The sequence below is a fragment of the Sorghum bicolor genome, chromosome 1 (assembly GCF_000003195.3).
Source record: "Sorghum bicolor cultivar BTx623 chromosome 1, Sorghum_bicolor_NCBIv3, whole genome shotgun sequence".
Lineage (NCBI taxonomy): Eukaryota > Viridiplantae > Streptophyta > Magnoliopsida > Poales > Poaceae > Sorghum > Sorghum bicolor.
In genome coordinates this window covers 15,843,119-15,861,709 of record NC_012870.2, presented here as the reverse complement: position 1 = coordinate 15,861,709, position 18,591 = coordinate 15,843,119, and the positions used below count along the sequence as shown (strand labels likewise).

General features: G+C 39.2%; 1 protein-coding gene and 1 long non-coding RNA gene across 2 annotated transcripts; one reads left to right on the top strand and one right to left on the bottom strand.

Annotated features, from left to right (window-relative positions):
* On the top strand, positions 1-1,080 carry LOC110431886. Its single transcript, XR_002449365.1, has 2 exons — positions 1-454; positions 572-1,080. It is a non-coding gene; the product is annotated as an uncharacterized LOC110431886 (long non-coding RNA).
* LOC8065644 (protein DETOXIFICATION 40) lies at positions 4,408-10,432 on the bottom strand. Its single transcript, XM_002464276.2, has 7 exons — positions 9,862-10,432; positions 6,477-7,108; positions 6,293-6,349; positions 5,954-6,192; positions 5,124-5,242; positions 4,954-5,040; positions 4,408-4,762 (listed from the first exon to the last, which is right to left on the bottom strand). Exons 1-7 carry the CDS (start codon positions 10,150-10,152, stop codon positions 4,676-4,678), a joined length of 1,512 nt encoding a protein of 503 aa, XP_002464321.1. The 5' UTR covers positions 10,153-10,432; the 3' UTR covers positions 4,408-4,675.

Sequence of the window (18,591 nt, the reverse complement as noted above, 5' to 3'; positions counted from 1 at the left end):
AGAGCCATAGAAGAAAGTTAAAAAAAGAGGTTATACAAGGTAGAAACATTTTTTTGAGGGCCATACAAGTAAACTCTCTCCTACAACTATTATATTACGCTATTGATCAGAAACGGCAGCGCCTTGTGAGAGTGAAACTCTTATAGAAGGGACGGATAGGTTGGAAGTTTGGAACCCTGGACCCGACGGCGTACACTCTACACTGTCGATCGCCACCACGATGTTGAGCTGTCAGGAACACACGAAGCCGGATCGGAGTGAAGAACCGAGCGCGCGGCCGGCCGGTTTCGTCAGTGATGACGCAAAGAAAAGGAGAGAGAGAGACGCCCTACCGCCTGTCGAAGTCTGCATTCACGCCGCGCCTACTACGACGTGGGCCGGGGGTACTATAACTCGCGATCATCAGTTCATCACTCCGCCCCCTGCCGGCAATCATACATGCTACGCTAGCTGGGTGTGGGTTGTTTTCAAATTTTTGTTTGTTTATTTTTTTTATAATACGTAGCGCAGCCGCGCGCCTCTACCCGCCGCACGCTTTTTAGCTTTTAACTTTTTCTGATGATGAATTCAGGCGACGAGCTAGGCCGCCGCTTGCGGACAATGAGGGGGGGAGGCTGCTTGCAATTGCGCACCCGCCCGGCGGCGCACGGCGCGTCTTCAAATTGAAGCCGGGCGACGTCCCAATCCGATGCTCGACAAATCGACATCAGGAGATGGCAAAGTCTTTGCCTGTTTGCCATTGTTTTCTCCTCCTCTCCTACTATCTTACGCCAGACGACGATGATGACACATCGATCGGCTTATTATTGTACACATGGAGTGTATGGAGAGCAGCCTGATTGAGATTGTTCTGGGATTCATTTGGAAAATTCGGTCCAATTTCGGGCTCAATTCGGTGAATTTTCGGAATGAATCACAAATTTTGTTTCGGACCTAACCGAATTGGACAAAATTCGCTGAAATTCGGAGTATTTCTGTCGAATCCCAGATCCTTATTTGACTAGCATCCGCTGATGCATGCATGCAGGATACAATTCATTTGGCAGGGCATCAAATCGATCGACATGCATATGTTTTGCACTAATCGCGTCCTTAATTGCCTTATATATTTCTTTCTGGTGCTGTGCACTGTCAAATACAGTAGTACTCCGCGAATGAGGGGGTGTTTAGATAGCCCTGACTAAAATTTAGTCCCTATGAACATCTTTTTTTACACTAATTTAGAATATTAAATATAGACTAATTATAAAACTAATTGTAGGGATGAGGCTAATTTATGAGACAAATCTCCTCAGCCTAGTTAGTTCATGATTTGATAATGTAAGGCTATAGTAAACATGTGTCAATGACAAACTAATTAGGCTTAATAAATTCGTCCCACAAAATAGTTTCCATATATTTAGTCTTTTTAATTTGTAATGGCCCTTTTTTATAGCATACCATGTCCTGCGCGCACGCACACTCGTTCTTTTTGTATTGTATATATAGTACCGGCCTGATGACCAGCTAGCAGCCTAGCACGGCGGCTAAGACCTGCCGCAGATTATACTACATCCCTGGGTGTTTTCAGTTAATCTGAAGTCAGAAAAGCAAGCCACCACACACATAACTACTCCATACCAAATAAACAAACAAATAAATAAATAATAACTATAAAATCCGTGCAAAGTCCAACTACCTTATAATGAATAATAGTAATATTTATTATGTCTTATCAGGATCTGCTCCTTGTTATGGCATCCACAAATAGTGTTATCTACGTAGTTAGCTTATGTGGAGGTGAGAGACAAAATAAAAGACTATTTTTATGTACTATTAGGTCAGTCTCAATAGAGGTTTCATGCACATTAAATATGCTGATGTGATCCTATATTGATGAAGAGAGAGAGATGATGACAGTTTCATGGGAACATAGATAGTTTAATACAAGTGTTTTGGAAACTGAGTCATGAAACCTCCACTGAGACTCGCTTCAGACCCATATACTCCTATGACAGATTCTTGAACTACGTAAAAATAGATGAACTATTTGTTCGTCGCTAGTGACTATTCTCTCTCCTACTTTTTCTCTATCCACGTCTTAATAGCTAACCAAATACTAGCTAGTTATTAGGACGTCCTTAGTTCACTTCATTTTTCTTATGCAAATCATATTCTAGATTTTTCAAGTCCAATGATATAATCTTCTTTTTTTAAGGGAAGGACTTAGATTAAATATTGGCATAGTATCATCTCAAAACTACACTAAAAACAAAATCTGAAATAACAAGTATATAATATCTATTAAGTTTCTTTCATCGTCTTCTTCCCAAATGGATTTTCTTAAACGCCAAAGCTAAAGTGCAGTCCTTATGCTGAATCCAATGACCAACCTCAAAACATTGGACATGCCACAAGATCCAACGCTCAAGAACCAATCCAAAACACATCTAAATCGCTGAAAAAATATCGGCAACTGCATTGTTAGGTATGACATATGATAAGATTCATCACCTCAAGACCTTGATTTTCTCTCCACGACCATTGACGATGAGATTAATGACCGAGAGCCGTTGTCCTCATAAGGGGCTCCCTGAAGCACCCCTCCCCTTGTCGATAAGGCCCGCAAATTGGTCGTTTGCCAATGAAATCGATGCCTACAATGATGATCTCATTGTGACAACTACCAAAGTCATCTCAAGACAACAACCATGACCGAAAATCATCTGATTTCACCGCAAATTTATTAGGACTCAACTCTAAGATATTGGAAAAGATGGGTCCATCTCCTCCCCTTCTTCTCTCTGGAAATGCACCAGATAGAAAGAAATAGAGGGGCCCTAGGCGGAGGACGTGATGTACTGTTCTTTAGCACCACTTTAGCAGTATTTTTAGGTCAAACAATCTTCATTTCACCAACTTTTTACAAAAGAACATACAAATATTAGTTGATTTTATTGTGGAATATACTTTCGTAGTATATATAATTATAATGGTTGATATTATTGTTTATAAAATTTAATTAACCAGATCTAGATATGTATTTTTTTTTACAGAGGACATACTTCGTTGTGGTAGATAGACTTAATAACGGGCCTGCCATCCTGTCATCGTGCTATCTCTGGCCATTGACAGTACCTAGGCCCATCGCTCATTCTACCTACAACGATTAGGGCCTACCTCTGGATGTACAAGAAATATTATAAGAGACCTGTTGGTGTGGCATATGCCATAGTCTGCATCGTCATATTTTGTATCTTCAATTCAATATATACTCCCTCCGTTCCAAAATAAGTGTCGTTTTCGTTTTTCGAGAAATAACTTTAACTAAATATATAGTAAAAAATATTAGTATTTATAGTACATAATTAGTATCATTGGAAAGATCTTTAAGTCTAGTTTTTTAACAAATTTATTTAGAGATATAAATATTGCATATATTTAGAGATATAAATATTGCATATATTTTCTACAAATCGAGTCAAACTTTTGGCATAAAAACCTAAAACGACACTCTTTTTGAGACGGAGGGAGTAACTTGAACTCTATAGCTCTGTTTGGTTGGGTGGCTAAGTCGTCCCAATCAGGCTTCAATAAGCCACTTTCATGCTGTTTGGTTGTTTGTTTAGAGGCTTAAGCCAGGCTCCAGGAAACCATCGACCACCCCTTAGCTAAGCTCTGAGAAAACGCATGGGCTGATCGTTCTTGGGGCTAATTTTGATGGATATTTATTTCTGTTATTTTTAGAGCCTTTGCATGCTGTATATTTGGATGGACGGCGTATACTTGCTACTATACGTAATATTAATATTAGTATTGGCATCTAAACCTATTTTTATTTTACATGCTTCCGCCACTGTGAAAGGTCATTTGAAATCACAAACTTCACAAGCATCTTCTAAAGAACCGCCACTATAAATATTTACCCTGGCGTCTTTTTAAGAAAAATAGCAACCATGTTTTGATGTTTGCAGGGCACATAATTAGTTTGTTCTGCTCATATTAAAGCAAAATTATGGGAGTGTTTGGCACTGCCCCGTAAACTCTGCTTCATAAACTTTGTCAAAAAAAAAACTCTGCTCCATAAACATTATCATAGAGCAGCTCTAAAAAAACTCCATCCTTTTTTCTTGAACTGAGTGCGTGGAAGCGGAGCTGAAAAACGTGGAGCAGAGCAGTCCTAAACACCCCCTATATATCTGACTTTGTTGCTTAGACATGCAAACGAAATTTCACCCCCGCGAGCTGATGGCGGAGCGCGGAGGCGGACGACACGGCCTTTCGCGTTTCTGGATGGCTTCGGCTGTGGAAAATCACGCGAAATCCCAGGTCTCGGTGAAGCAGCCACTTTTTTTTAAAAAAAAAAATTGTTCAAAATACTCCACTTGTGTATGCTCCGAATTCTCTAACTAAGAAGACACACGTCAGTTCTGTAACCAAAATCTTCCTTTTATGTTTTGCAAAATTTGTGAGATACGAACGAGTATACAATTCATCTAACGTCGTGAGATGCCTCAAATCAACGTATACAAATTTTCCCCACGGCTTGATCGATATCACTGTTACTGTTACGGTAAAGAAAATCTAAAAACTCTGGAGAAACACTTGCAGGCCAGGGTCCATATCTTGATGGTGACGGTGGTGCGGTGAAACCGGCCGGACATTGACGTGGATAACCATCCATCCAGTAAATTAATTAATTGCCATTGCCGACCCCCGCAAGAAGGGGCTCCGTCGTCTTCTTATCCTCCCATTTGTGTAACCTTTTCTGTGCTTCCTCTACCTGAAACATAATTATCCAAACACGGATGTCCGTAAGCAAGTAGCAACAACACAGTTAGCTAGCTAGCTGCGCGACAGAGCTTAGCATTCATGATTGCTACAGTACAATACAGAATCTTATCGAACCTAAATCCAAAAGTAAAATTGAAAATTTTATCTTTTATTCTGCAAATTTTAGGAATTTATCCCTACCTCTTTGTTCCAATCAGTTCTCAAGGTGACCCACAACAAAATAGCCGTCTGCATGCAAGTTCCTCCAATCATACCACCCCAAATACCCTGTCAGGAGAGACATGAGTACGTCATTAGAGTTGATCATTCTCGGTATTCAAAAAAATTAAAAGAACATTTGAGTTCATTACCTTCACACCGAGCTTGAAGACGAACCCTAGGATGGCGCCGAGGGGAACACCAACTATGTAGTAACAGCCAATGTTCACGTAGGCTACGAATTGTTGCCACCCACACCCAACAGCGACACCTATTTATGTGAAATATCTGCTTGTTAGAAATGTTCAAATCACACATTGAAGTACTCGTACACATCATGATCAGAAATAATCAGTCGAGCTATCATCCATTTATTTTCTGATCATGATGTAAGTTTACTGTGCTCTCCCCATTCAGCACTTAAAGTTCAAATAAGAAGGAAAGAGATGGGAAGCACTTGTCCACCACCACATGATTTTTAGGAGAATCATCATTGCCCGTCCTGCATGGAGTATTGACATGACACACCAAAGTTGATCGGAGTGCTTACCGAGTCTGATTATATGCTAATATATAGTGTAAAATGTGAACAGATCATTCATTTTCCAGAGGACATATAGGCATTTTCATTGGTTGCAATGTTGCATCATTGCATCAGAGAATTGGTAACCATTATATAATTTTAGTATGTGGTAACTGGTAAGTCGACTGATTACCTAATAACAATTTTAGTGCAACATCTAAAGTTCCTCATACTGAATGATTGCTCAGTCAGTTGGAGGATAAAATTATTCTTACTGACCTAATTGTCGCAGTATGACTCAATGCATGCAGCTCAATAGGTATGACTAGAAAAGCTTGGCGCTTCTAAATGAGTAACAAAAACACAGTTGGCAAATAAAGCAGGTTTTGGATGCTCTGTTTACTAATATTTGATAGTATATTCACACGAGAGATTGAGAGAAGGTCTCTGAAATCTAACCTGACAGAACAGGTTGGATGCCGTTGAGAATGAGCGTGATGGCAAGCAGTGGGCAGAGATCCGCCACCGCGTTCGACACCACCTCACCCTCTGTGAACAAGTAGCTGATGTAGTTGCGCAGGCATAGGATCACAATGCTAAGCATGACAGATATCAGTGTAGAGACCGCAGTCACTACCCACACTGAGAAGTAGGCAGATTTTGGGTGGCCTGCACCGAGCTCATTGCTCACTCTCACGCTGGAAACCAATCATTCAGAAGTCAGTTAGAATGCACAAATTAAACCAGTAAGAAAATTAAACCTGGCAGCTGTAGTTTGTAGCTGAGTTGCGAACCTACCTGGCAGCAGCATTGAACCCTACTGAGATCATGAACACCCACCCAGAAATAGTCATGCTGCAGATCAGATAACATGAACAAGATTAATATTCCTGATTTTGTAGCTGCATATCAGTGTAAATAGACCGTAGCTAGGGATAGACGATAGTGAAGGATGCATGAATATAATGGTACTAACACTCACCATACAGACAGGGCATCCAATGCAAGTTCAGGGTTGGGGAGCAAGCCGGCAATGAGCACCAGGACCTGAAAGTACCAGGTCTCAAGGCAGAGCATAACGGCGGACGCGGCGGAGAGCTTGAGGAAGTCCCACAGGCCGGAGAAGGCCTGGAAGGTGAATCCCGTCCAGGTGTGGCGGCACTTGGGGCTGACGACGATGTAGGCGAACTGCGCGGCGACGATGAGCCACCAGCTGAGGCTGAGCACGAGGGAGGCCCCCAGCAGGCCGAGGCCGGCCTTGTAGACGACGACCCAGCTGAGCAGCAGGTGCAGCGCCAGCGTGGCGGTGGAGATGTAGGCGCTCGGGAGCACGATGCTCTGCGCCTGCATGAACTTCTGGATCGGGAAGTTGATGGCGTACGCGAAGATCTGCGGGATCAGGCCGTAGACGAAGATGGAGGCGGCGCGGGCGATCTCCGGCGACTGCCCCAGGAACACCAGGATCGGCTCCGAGAAGGCGTAGACCACGGCCAGCGGCACCCCCGTGGCGCACAGGAGCACCGCCGAGCGTTGCAGGTAGATGCCCAGCATGTCGTACTTCTGGGCGCCGTAGGCTTGCCCGCAGAGCGTCTCCACCGCGCTGCCCATGCCCAGCTGCAACAACCCAATCAATCAAATGGTTCTTCATTTTGGCGGGACCGTGAATCGCAGCAAATTAATTTAAACAGACTTGGGCCGATTTCAGGATATTGCGAATAAGGCCCATATAGGCGAACGGCTTACCTGAGCAAAAGGCCTATCTATGCATTGCAACGGCCCGAAAAATCTTTTGTTTTCGTAACTTATTAAAAGAAACTTTATTTGTAAAAAAAATAATTCGCTGGTTAGCAAGTATAGGCTCATGTCGTCGTCTTGCTCCGGCTGACAAATAAATTTCCATATATTGGACGATTTTTTTCCATTATCTAAATTGCAGTATCTTAAAAATCACCACTCTTTTATATGAGCTCAACTCAAGGCAAAATTTATGTGACAGCTGTAGAGGTGAATGAAATCTATAACTTTACATAGAGCGCACCGTTATTTTGTGTACAGCCATATTGGTGTTGAAATAATCTATATAAATTTACAGATATAAAAATACATATTTGAGCATTATTGTTTTTCAAATAATTCAGCACTAACGTACATAATTTTAACAAAAAAAAAGGGTCAGATGTATCCGTATTCTTGGTCATATGGACAATATGTTTTTTTTAACAAATTGTTAAAATGTGGGCCACTCTCTTCTTGAATTATGGTGGCGACGGTCATATATCACCAACAACTTAAAGTTTAAGCACAAGATACAATCAAATTAAGTAAAAGGCCTAAAAGACAGCCATACTAATTTAAGGTGGCATTATTAAACCTTAAGTTTATGGAACGTCTTCACATGTTTATATGATTCGATGTAAACTTAGCGTAGCTTACTTGGTTAGGTTTATTATTATGGAAAATACGTTCATCTAAAATTAAGTATTTTTTTAACATTGGTGCTCTCGATTTATTCTAGAATTTAACAGTGGTCAGGATTTCTGCACCGTGCACACTTAATTGCAGTTTGTTACTTAAAAAAGGTCAAATAATAGTTTCAGCAGAAACATATAACCAGATCTAATAGAGAGCGTATGTACATATAAAACGGTATAAAAGATTTTTTATCCACGCAACTAAGTGCAGGGTGAGCTAATCATTAATCTAGAAATACTTTGGATCCACAGACACAAAAAAAATCCACCGAAATCCGGGGGTGGGTGTGGCACTGTGAATGATATAATCTACCCAGGCCATTTGGCCATCGATCGATCTTGCGGTTTGGCTTATTTATGCATGTTGGAAAGAGTCAAAAGGAAAGGACCAGAAGCTATAACATTTGGAGCTTCTGTAGACTACGAGGGCCACCAAGAAACCAAAATTAAAGCCGGAAGCATCGACACGATCGATAGCGACCGTTTTGTCCATGCGTGTATGTACTATCTATATGTATCGTCAATTTCGGCCTTGTCCAGTTAGCAAAATTTTGCGATTTCAGATATTATATTATTTTTATTGTATTTGACAAATATTATTTAATTATAGACTAATTAGATTTAAAAGATTTATTTTATAAATTATATATAAATTACTCCATGTATTTGCCATAAAATTTAATATGACGAAAAATGTAAAATTAAACAAAGCCTTCGTCATGACACAGGTGCCCCGACCGACGTGATGAGGCCTTCTAGCTACTCCTATCAGGCAGGCAAAACCAACGGCCCGGGGACACCCTTCTAGAAACACGAGACGACCACTGCAGGAGTTACGAATAAAGACCCTGTTTAGTTCGTTTAAAATTTTAAATTTAGTTATTATGCCACTTTCGTCTCATAAACTAGAGATAAACTATACAATTAATTATTTTTTTATCTATAATTAATGCTCTATGCATGTATCGTAAGATTTGATGTGACGAGAAATTTTGAAAATTTTTAACAAGGCCAAAGATCGATGGCGATGAGCACTTGATGAGCAGCGGCTCGATCGCCGGCCGGCCGAACAGCTGGATTTTCGTCGGCTTTGCTTGCGGGTTGCTCGTCTCCTTTAATTTCGTCACGAGCGTCCCGGAGACGTAAGGTCGCTCTTGCTGAGCTCAGGATGAGTGCCCCAGCCGGCCGGATTGCCTTGCCAATTTGCCATTGCCAGCCTCTCGCCCATCTTGTTCTTTTCGCCCCTGGCCTAGACTAGATGGACTATAGACAAAGAAGCTCCCTCTCTCCTCGTGCAGGTCGGTCGTGTCGTGCTCCCATATTAAAACATCCCTCAAAACAACTTTAAACATACTATAATACGTACACAACTAACTTAACTTGTAGTGATTTTTGTCAAAACCTACCTACAATTCTAATTAATGTGGGTCTGCTGCACTAGCTGGCCGCAAGAGCTGGCAGTGGCCGCGCACACAGGTCGTCGACGTAGATATATATATACTCTACTCCTGATCCTAGTATTTATACTGTCATCGTAACGCTGACATATGAACCCGACTCAGGAAAACGAGTTCCATCTTACTGTTCTTTTACTACTATATCTGTTCATCAATTGGTTCGTCAAGAGTAAATTAATTAATGGCGGATCAGTTGTATATGGAGATGGAACGCCATCATCCCTATCTATCTACCAAACTAACTAATAACACCGGATAATCGATTCTCTCTCTCTCTCTTGATGCCCTGCATCTGCATCTGCATGCACGCCCGGATAATCGATGGACGGTATAACTAACTAACTGAACCAGTCTAATCGAGGTTCGAGGGAGCACCGGCCGGCCGGATAATCGGGACTGGTGGAGAGGGGACAGGCAGATTGTGCGGTGCGGTGCGTACCATGAGGCCGTAGGCGAAGATCTGGATGCCGGTGTTGCCGAGCGACGCCGCGGCGAGCTCCAGGTTGCCGAGGTGGCCCGAGAAGATCTGCGTCGACATGGACATGAGGTAGTTGATCATGTACATCACCACCGCCGGCGCCGCCAGCCGCGTCAGCAGCCGCAGCTCGATGGACGCCGCCGCCCACGCGCGCCGCGCCCACGGCCACGGGGACGACGCATCCGCCTCCGCCGTCAGGATGCTCTCCAGCCGCCCCGACGCGCCGCCGTGCGCCTCGTCGCCGCCGGCCATGCTCTCCGCAGCCTAGGTTATGTGTCTACCTCTAGCGCGCCGCGCCACCACGTACGCGGGGTCGCCGGCCGGGCGTCTTGCTTGCTTGGGACGATGGAACCAACAAACCAAGGCGGGCAGGCAAAGCCTGTCTGTGATCGATTCTTCCAAAGGGCGGGCGAGGCTGATAATTTATCTATCGCCCCTGCTATATATGCGTCTCTCGTGTGCCACTGTGACTAGAACATTCTACCCCCCACACCATACTGTACGATTGGATAAGAAAACGCAAAAAAATATTCCAACGATCTAGGGAATTCTAGAATTCATCGTCGACCATAATAATAATGACATTTGATCATTGCCATTATGAAAACAAAGACGTACGTACGTGCTAAAAGTTATAATCTATTTTTATAAGTAATATCGATAATATGATGGCAATGTTGATAATAGAAAACAATGTCATTATCGAAATCACTTTATTGTTCCTTATTTACTATCCATATCTGTTAGGTATATAGCTTGCCCAACATGTCAATGATTCATCTGTCCGCTGACGAATATGACAAAGGCCAGTTGAGGATTGTAAATCTCTCAACTATTTAGTAGTATTTTTTTCTCACAATAAATCAACCAACAATACTTTCTAGCATGGCTTATTAGTTAAACTAAAACTGGTTTGAAAAACAAACTACTCAATATTTCAATTTATATATATCTTGCTTGAATATTGAGATCAATCTAGAAGCCCAACTATATGTTTATTGTCTTGCTTGAATATTGAGATCAATCTAGAAGCCAAAACTATATGTTAATGATTCATCCTGCTTGAAAAAACCACTCAACATTCATAAGTTACGCACACATGGGAATATCTGTTTTTTTCAATAGTCTAGAAGCCAAAACTATATTAAAAGACGTTTCATTTTATAGATCCTATATCTGTTAGGTATATATTTTCTCCATTTAAACTATATCTTTAATATAGTGCTATTTTTGCTATGTATCTAGACACAAATAAAGTAGATCTTAGTACTCCTACATAACAAAAGCTATGAATCTAGAAGAGCTAATGTCTTATAATTTCAAATGCAAGGAGTACAACTCTATGTACATTTCTTTTTTTTTACAAAATTTAAAACATATAGTTTATTTTACATCCACAATGCAAGTTAGAGTTGGCAATAATTTGATGATGTCCTACTAAACCTGTATTGGATTAAAATACAACTTTCATAGATTTTTTTTCTTGCTGTGAAGCATAGAAATATTTAGGGTATCTCAAAAATATATCATAACTTTATTTTTTTATTTATATGTTGTGTACATTTAATATAGATTTCAGTGGTGTAATTTTAATCTATCTATGATAAAAGTATTTGTTATGGACATGTTGAGGACTGATTTGGTTGCGGACAATAATGATGAAAACCTCTAATTGGTACACGTGAACAACTTGAAGACACATTTAGGAATCTGTTAGCTTGTCTTATAATCCGTTCTTTTTGTGTCAGTCAGTAGTATTTTCTCTCACAATAAATCAGCGAATAGTTCTTTCAACCATGACTTTTAGACAAACGAATAAGTGGTCCTGTTTAGCATGGCTCCACTCCACCAGTGAAGCTGTTTTTGGGGGGCTTCAGCTCCATGAACTCTATCGGTGGAGTTAGAGCCGTTTTGGTAAATCGTTTGGCAAAACAGTTCATTCCTTAAAATATGCTCTCACACAACGCCACTAGAATAACGTGAAGCCGAGAGAAGCCACTATTTTGGCTCTTTCGCGCCTCAAAGCTCTGTGAAAACATATTTTTAGAGACTTCATTGGTGGAGCCATTCCATTTTACCTCGTTTGGCAAAAAACGGCTCCTCAACCTGTTGGAGAAGCCCTGTCAAACTGGGACTTATCTAAACCGGTTTGATAACAAACTACTCAATATTTTAATTTATAGTTTGATTAGTTGGACAATAATAAGCTCATCAGTGTTGTTCTAATAAAAAATGAATTTTGTTTCTGATGAAAACTACACCAAGTGAGATCTTTATTTTTCTAGATAAAGACAGATCAAAACTTCAAAGGCCCATAACGTTGCAATTTATTGTTTTTAACATTTATTGCATATAAAAATAAAAAAGAATTGGGAGGTACGCGTCCGAAGGGAGTACCGTATCGAACGGGAAATCGGAGCGCGACCAGCAAAAAGAAAACGGAGAAAACGTGGGCAGAAAACAGAAGTGGAGTACGAACGAACGGAACATCAGTACCGTACGGGCGGTGACCAGAGGAAAGGTTTTTTTTTTAAAACGCACGAACAATCGGAATGGGACCTTAACGGAAAGGACCAAGAGTTTACCCATAATGTATCACAGAAGATAGGAAAACAGACCTAAAACAAGCTCTTTATTATGGTTTAAAATAACACTGTTATGTGGTTTTCCCTAAAAAAACACTGTTACATGGTTCAAGTTCTCTCACGCACTAATGCAGATGGTAAACTGAAGCATCAAAACCGCTACTAGAGGGGAGATGAACGAAAGTCTTGAAATTTTCCTCATAAGAATGATAGAGACCTATATTTTGGTACCACCCATGACCTCCTCAAATACAACTAGTCAAAGTTACTTAGTCATAACGAATGCACAGACCTTAGAAACTACTAGATTAAAAAGATACAGAAACAAGTGAGGATTAAACGTCTAAGATTAGACCCTCAGCAAAAACTGACCTGAGCTAGTTTTGAAATTGTCTTTGGCTGGGTTCGAACTGACCTGGGCTAGTTTTGAAAACTAGCATGGGCTGATTTTCAAATTTTGACTATAGGAAGAATAAATTTCAAAATCTAGTCGAACTACATTCAAAATTTGTTAAATTTGGTGGAGGGTTTATAGCATCACTGAGAACATTTCCATCAAAAAACACCTCAATTGGAGCAAGTTTAAAAATCGGATTGGGCTGATTTTTGCTGTTTTAGTGGAATTCTATCTAGAAAAAAAAATAAAACCAATTCAAAGATCCAAAAAATTTGAAACTTTGCAAACATCTTGACTAACCTATTTAGAATCTATCCTTGATATATCAAGTAAAAAAATGTCAAATCCTGAACAGGAATTTTAAAATCTCTCTCTCAAAATAGGGTTTTGTCAGTTTTCCTCCAAATGTGTATTTTTAGGTGCTCATAGGGAATGCCAAAGGTAGTGGCTATGTGTATCTCAAGCCCTCATAGCACCTAAAGATCATTTAAGTATGTCCTAGAAACATCATCACAAAGATCTTCCCAAGATTATCAAAAGAGGCTTGAAAGCAAGAGTTTTGGAGATTGAAACTTGGCCATAAGAGCCGGGCTTCATGCCATGGTTTGGACAAGTTTGGGTCCCAAAATACTCCAAAATTGATCCTACAACTCATCCAAAGCAGTAGATCCAAAAACACAAGAAATGGCTCAAAAATCACCAAAAGGGAAATTTTCAGATTTGGAAGAGGGGAACAAATTAAGTACGAGAAATTGATCTTTGGATTACTCCAAGCTGTGCGGGTTTGTCCTCAGAACCAGACATCTTTAATATATATAGGCACTTGGCTATTTCCCAAAGTTGCCATTATATAAAATACCCAACCTATAAATATCTGGAGGGGTAAAATTGTGCAAATTTTCTCCACCAGGCTTCGACCGCTGTTTGGTGTTGTTCAATCTTTTCGTCCTCTACGTGCACGCAGCGGAGCACGCGAATCAGGCTAGTACTATATATTAGCTCATTCCTCCAAGTTTTTATGGACATGAACAGTTGAAAAATTCAACAAGTGTGCACTCACTGCACGCTGCCAAACCAAAGACGCCCGCAGTGACCTCAGGCTGGCATACTCATATATATATATATATATACACACACACACACACACACACCTTACGTAGATATCTGATAGAGGACAGATGCAAATGGAGTATATTGCACTGCGGCTTCTAGAACAGTACTCTGTCAGCATGACGACAGAGAAGCATTGAGGCTACACGCATGGAGCCTGGATCCAATGACCAAGGTACAGCCACTCATTTTGCAAGTGTCACGGCTGCAAATCAAGGTATGAGTTCTTTACACGTAGGTATACCAATCTAACCACATATCAGGAGAGCATACACTGCACAACAACAACAACAAACAGGTTTCTGGTCTCTTTTCCTACCTTACTTCAAGGGACCCGATGTTATATAGATGCTTCAACTTAGGCGGACCAAGCTGTCTCTACTCCCAGAGACACTGGACTTGGCATGTTCGTCGTCAACACACAGCACCCTCCTCAGAGCATATTCATCAAAGTGGCAATAATGAAGGACTCCTCTTCAGTGCTGATGGCAGAATCACTTGCACTTGCTCTTGCAGCCACGGTGCTGGAAGCATTACACATGTTTGAGTCCACTATATAGCTGGTGCACTTCTTGAATGGATCTCAGCTTGATCATCATCTGATTGGAGAATCAAACCTTACACTCAAATTATCAGCTCCAAGATGCATGGTGCAACTATAGCCACACACAAGATTAGTAGAGATCAGAATCAAATGGCTGATCAGCAAGCTAGACAGACACTTAGGGAATAAGTTTACAATCAAAGCACTTTCAATGTACTTGCTGTCATTTTGCTCATGACCAAGAGTGTCCGTTGGTTTTGGCACTCCAAAATATAACCATTAACTCTATAATGGTTTTAACAGCAAGTTGTTGTTAATCAATATAGTTTTATTGTAAAAAAAGTCAAATAAACAGCGATCTCAAAAGTTGTCGTGACATGTCATCTAGATCTCCAAAGCTCAAACTTCATTTTTATTAGCTTTCTAAAGTTGTAACGGGTCTCATTTAGATCCAAACAGATGTTACCCAACCTGCTATCTTATATAGCATGGATCTGATATATGGGATCCACATATCAGCAGCAAGGATCTACTTTAAAGAAATCATATATTTTCTATATGATCTCATATGAAGAAGATTTTTTATATAAAAGTTGTAGTTCTTGATAGGATTTACAACTTTCTAGATCATTTTTTTTTCATTTTAGATTGTTATAAGATGCTAAAGTTCCAATAACATATTGATCGCTTACTCAGACTTATCGTCTTACAAAAATCATAATTTTCTTGTATGGTGTTGAATAAAGATACTTTGTATATGAAAACTAAAGCTCTCAATGAGATCTACAAATTTATAGTTTTGAGTTTTGTCATTTGAAGTCATTAAGATGCTCCTAAAAGAATATAATATTTTTACAACATATTAATCGTGTACTAGAGCTTGTCACCTAAAAAATATTATCTTTGTTATGGTGTCGGATAAAGATATTTTGTATATGAAAATTATATCATATAGAGATTCCTAGTTTTGTTTTGTTGTTGTCATTTAAGGTCAGTAAGATACTCAGAAAATAATATAAAGTTACTTGTGGTGGAAGTTGTCCATGTAAATTTAAGTTCTTGAGTTAACACAAATACCTCTGTTTTCTTGGATTATTTTAGGACTTAATGATGAGACTTGATCAATGTCAAGATATGTGAGTTCAGTGAGTCTTTTGTGGTGTGTTCGCGCTCTTCGGTCCCTCGATCCCGCCACTTTCCCAAATGCAATGTTTTTTTTTGAAAGCTCTCAAACGCAATGTTATGTACGCGCGAGTCCATCACACTTTTCGGGGAGGATGAAGACACCGAGGCCTTGTTTAGTTGGCAAAAATTTTTGGTTTTGGGCACTGTAGCACTTTCGTTTGTTTGTGTCAAATATTGTCCAATCATAGACTAATTAGAGTCAAAAGATTCATCTCGTGATTTACAAATAAACTGTGTAATTAGTTTTGGTTTTCGTCTAAATTTAATACTCCATGCATGTGTTATAAGATTCGATGTGACGGGGAATCTTGAAATTTTTTTGAACTAAACAAGGCCTGAACCACCAAGGCACCAACCCACGATGTCGCTCACCCAGCTCGCACCATGGATCATCCTGCGTTGTGGTCTGGTGGAGCACGACTCCCCAGAAAGGGATGTGTCGAAGGCTTGAAGGTTATTGAAAGGGGAAAATCGGCAAAATATTAGACCCGTCAACTTCTCTTTTTTTTTTTTTTTTTGAGAGAGAGAGGGCTTCCGGCCGGTGGTCTTTGGTGCTCACCGAAGAGCCTAGTGTTAGACATGTGCTAGTGTTGGGCCGACTACATGACCCAAGCCCACGTTGTCATACATCTCCTTCCGTCTCCCGTGTGCTTGGTTCTATGGGCCTATAATAATAGTCTAAATAAAAAAAATCAGGTTTGCATGCATGCATTCATATAGTTGAGTGTTCGTGTATTGTAAGCATCTGTGTTGTATTGTGTAAAAACTATCGTAATAGTCTGGTTCTCTCCTCTCATTAAGCTGGATTTTAAGCCCTTAAACACATACTCCCTCCGTCCCTAAATGTCTGTCGTTTTTCACTTTCTGAAAAATAACTTTGACTAAATATATATTAAAAAATATATAAATCTAGTTTTTTAATAAATTTATTTAAAGATAAAAATATTGCACGTATTTTTTATAAATCGAGTCAAAGTTGTTAGCACGTAAAACATGACGACCAACATTTTGGGATAGAGGGAGTATTGGAATTCCACACCAAACTCCTCCACTATACATAGACTGAGTTCAATATCCAAACAAGCCCTAGCCCTGCGCGATTTTAGATGGTAGTTTTGTCTAATATGGTGCCACATCGGCCATGAAAGGGATAAATTGGACTTATTTTATAGTTTATGGAATTCAATCAGATAACAACTATCATTTTCAATATTTCCCAAAAAGATTGGAATTAATCCTAAAATCTGATTTAATTTTAAAAAATCATAGAATGTTCATTTTAGATGAGAAAATTATGAAACCGGTTGCATAGTTTTTTGTAAAAATTTGCTCTATCTTAGGTTCCTAAACTAAAACTATTTGAGTATTCTATGTGGACTCTTTGCTTTTTATTTGCTACTAGATACTCTCATATCTGTTATAATTAGTCTACGTTGATAATCTGGACCATGAAAAGTTCAAGCGACTTTGGCGACAACCCAAGTGTCATGTAATAATGTAATCATATCATACTACGGGGAAGAAGCACTTTCCTGAGAAGATGCACAAATGGAGGGGAGGCATGGCTAAAATAAGCTAGTTTGATTCGGAACATATGCTGGTGAGAGTAGCTGGTGTCACTTAGCTATATACTTGCTTTTGTTGGTCAACAGAAACTAATTGTAATCCTTCCTTCCTAAAATATAAGGAATTTAGTTTGTCTTAAGTGAACTATAGTAACTTTCATCAAGTTTATAGAAAATAAGCTAAATATGTAGGACTTGAAATTATCCTAATAGATACATTATATAATATATTTTTATAACAACCTATTTGATGTGGTAGTTGTTAATATTCTTCTCTATTGATTTGGTCAAAATTACTATAGTTTGACTTAGGAGTTAGGACAAAACGAGATTCCTTATATTTCTGAGCGGAGGGAGAAAAAGGTAATGAGAAGATCTGCTAGCAAAATAAACTTAAAAAGAGTCCGTAGAATATTGAAATAATTTTGAAAAATAATTCTAAAACTAGTTTGATAGTTTTGTGAGCTGTAGGATTTTTCTATGATTTTTCTAAGATTATAATAGATTTCAAAATTTTTAATTGCACAACTTTTTTACAAAAAATATTTTTACATATTTTTAAAAATATTTATAGTTCAATTTAAACCCTAAACTAGCAACAAAGTCTGATTTACTCTCATGCAGCTAGCATGTCGCCACATCACACAAAATTGCCATCCAAAACCATTCAGGGTATTTCAAAAAAAAAACATTTAGGGTCGGTTTTAAAAGTTGAGGAAGGTTTTAAATCAAGTTTTATAAACGAGGGAAAGGGCATTCGACTATTTAGGGTATATATTTGTTTAAAGGAACTAAAAAACAAAATAGGAAAAATACAGTAAAATTCTGGTTTTTTTAATTTTTTTTATCATTAAAATATTCCAAAGTTGAGAATGAGTTTAGTTAGTTAAATTGTAAGGAAAACAAACTCATGTTTAGCAATATTTGCACATTATAAGATATCGATATGCCTCAGCCTTAGAAACACACGAGTATATTTGCTAATATAAATATATAACAAATATGAGTATTTACAAAGCTGTAAATTAAACATAGATTGACTAGCTAGTTAGACTCGATGTGATAAAACCAGATCATATAAATGGAAGTCTCTTACTTGGGACCTAGATGGATTCCTTAGCTTTTTTACCAGCTAATTATTTTTTTTATTTTTAATGTTAAGTTAAAAAAAACTCAATCTGCAGGGAGTAAGTTACGAACTCTTAAGAACGAGATGCTCATGTTGATTTCATCCATATCAAAATATACCGGTTTATAAGGGCAGGATATACATATGATTGTTTGTAATTGTATTTTTCATAGATA

Excerpts from the sequence above, each read along its gene's own strand:
- LOC8065644 (XM_002464276.2), bottom strand. The coding sequence starts at position 10,152 with ATGGCCGGCGGCGACGAGGCGCACGGCGGCGCGTCGGGGCGGCTGGAG. Across the intron at positions 6,193-6,292 it reads GGGTTCAATGCTGCTGCCAG|CGTGAGAGTGAGCAATGAGC; the intron begins GTAGGTTCGCAA and ends ATTGGTTTCCAG. Across the intron at positions 5,243-5,953 it reads CATCCAACCTGTTCTGTCAG|GTGTCGCTGTTGGGTGTGGG; the intron begins GTTAGATTTCAG and ends TCACATAAATAG.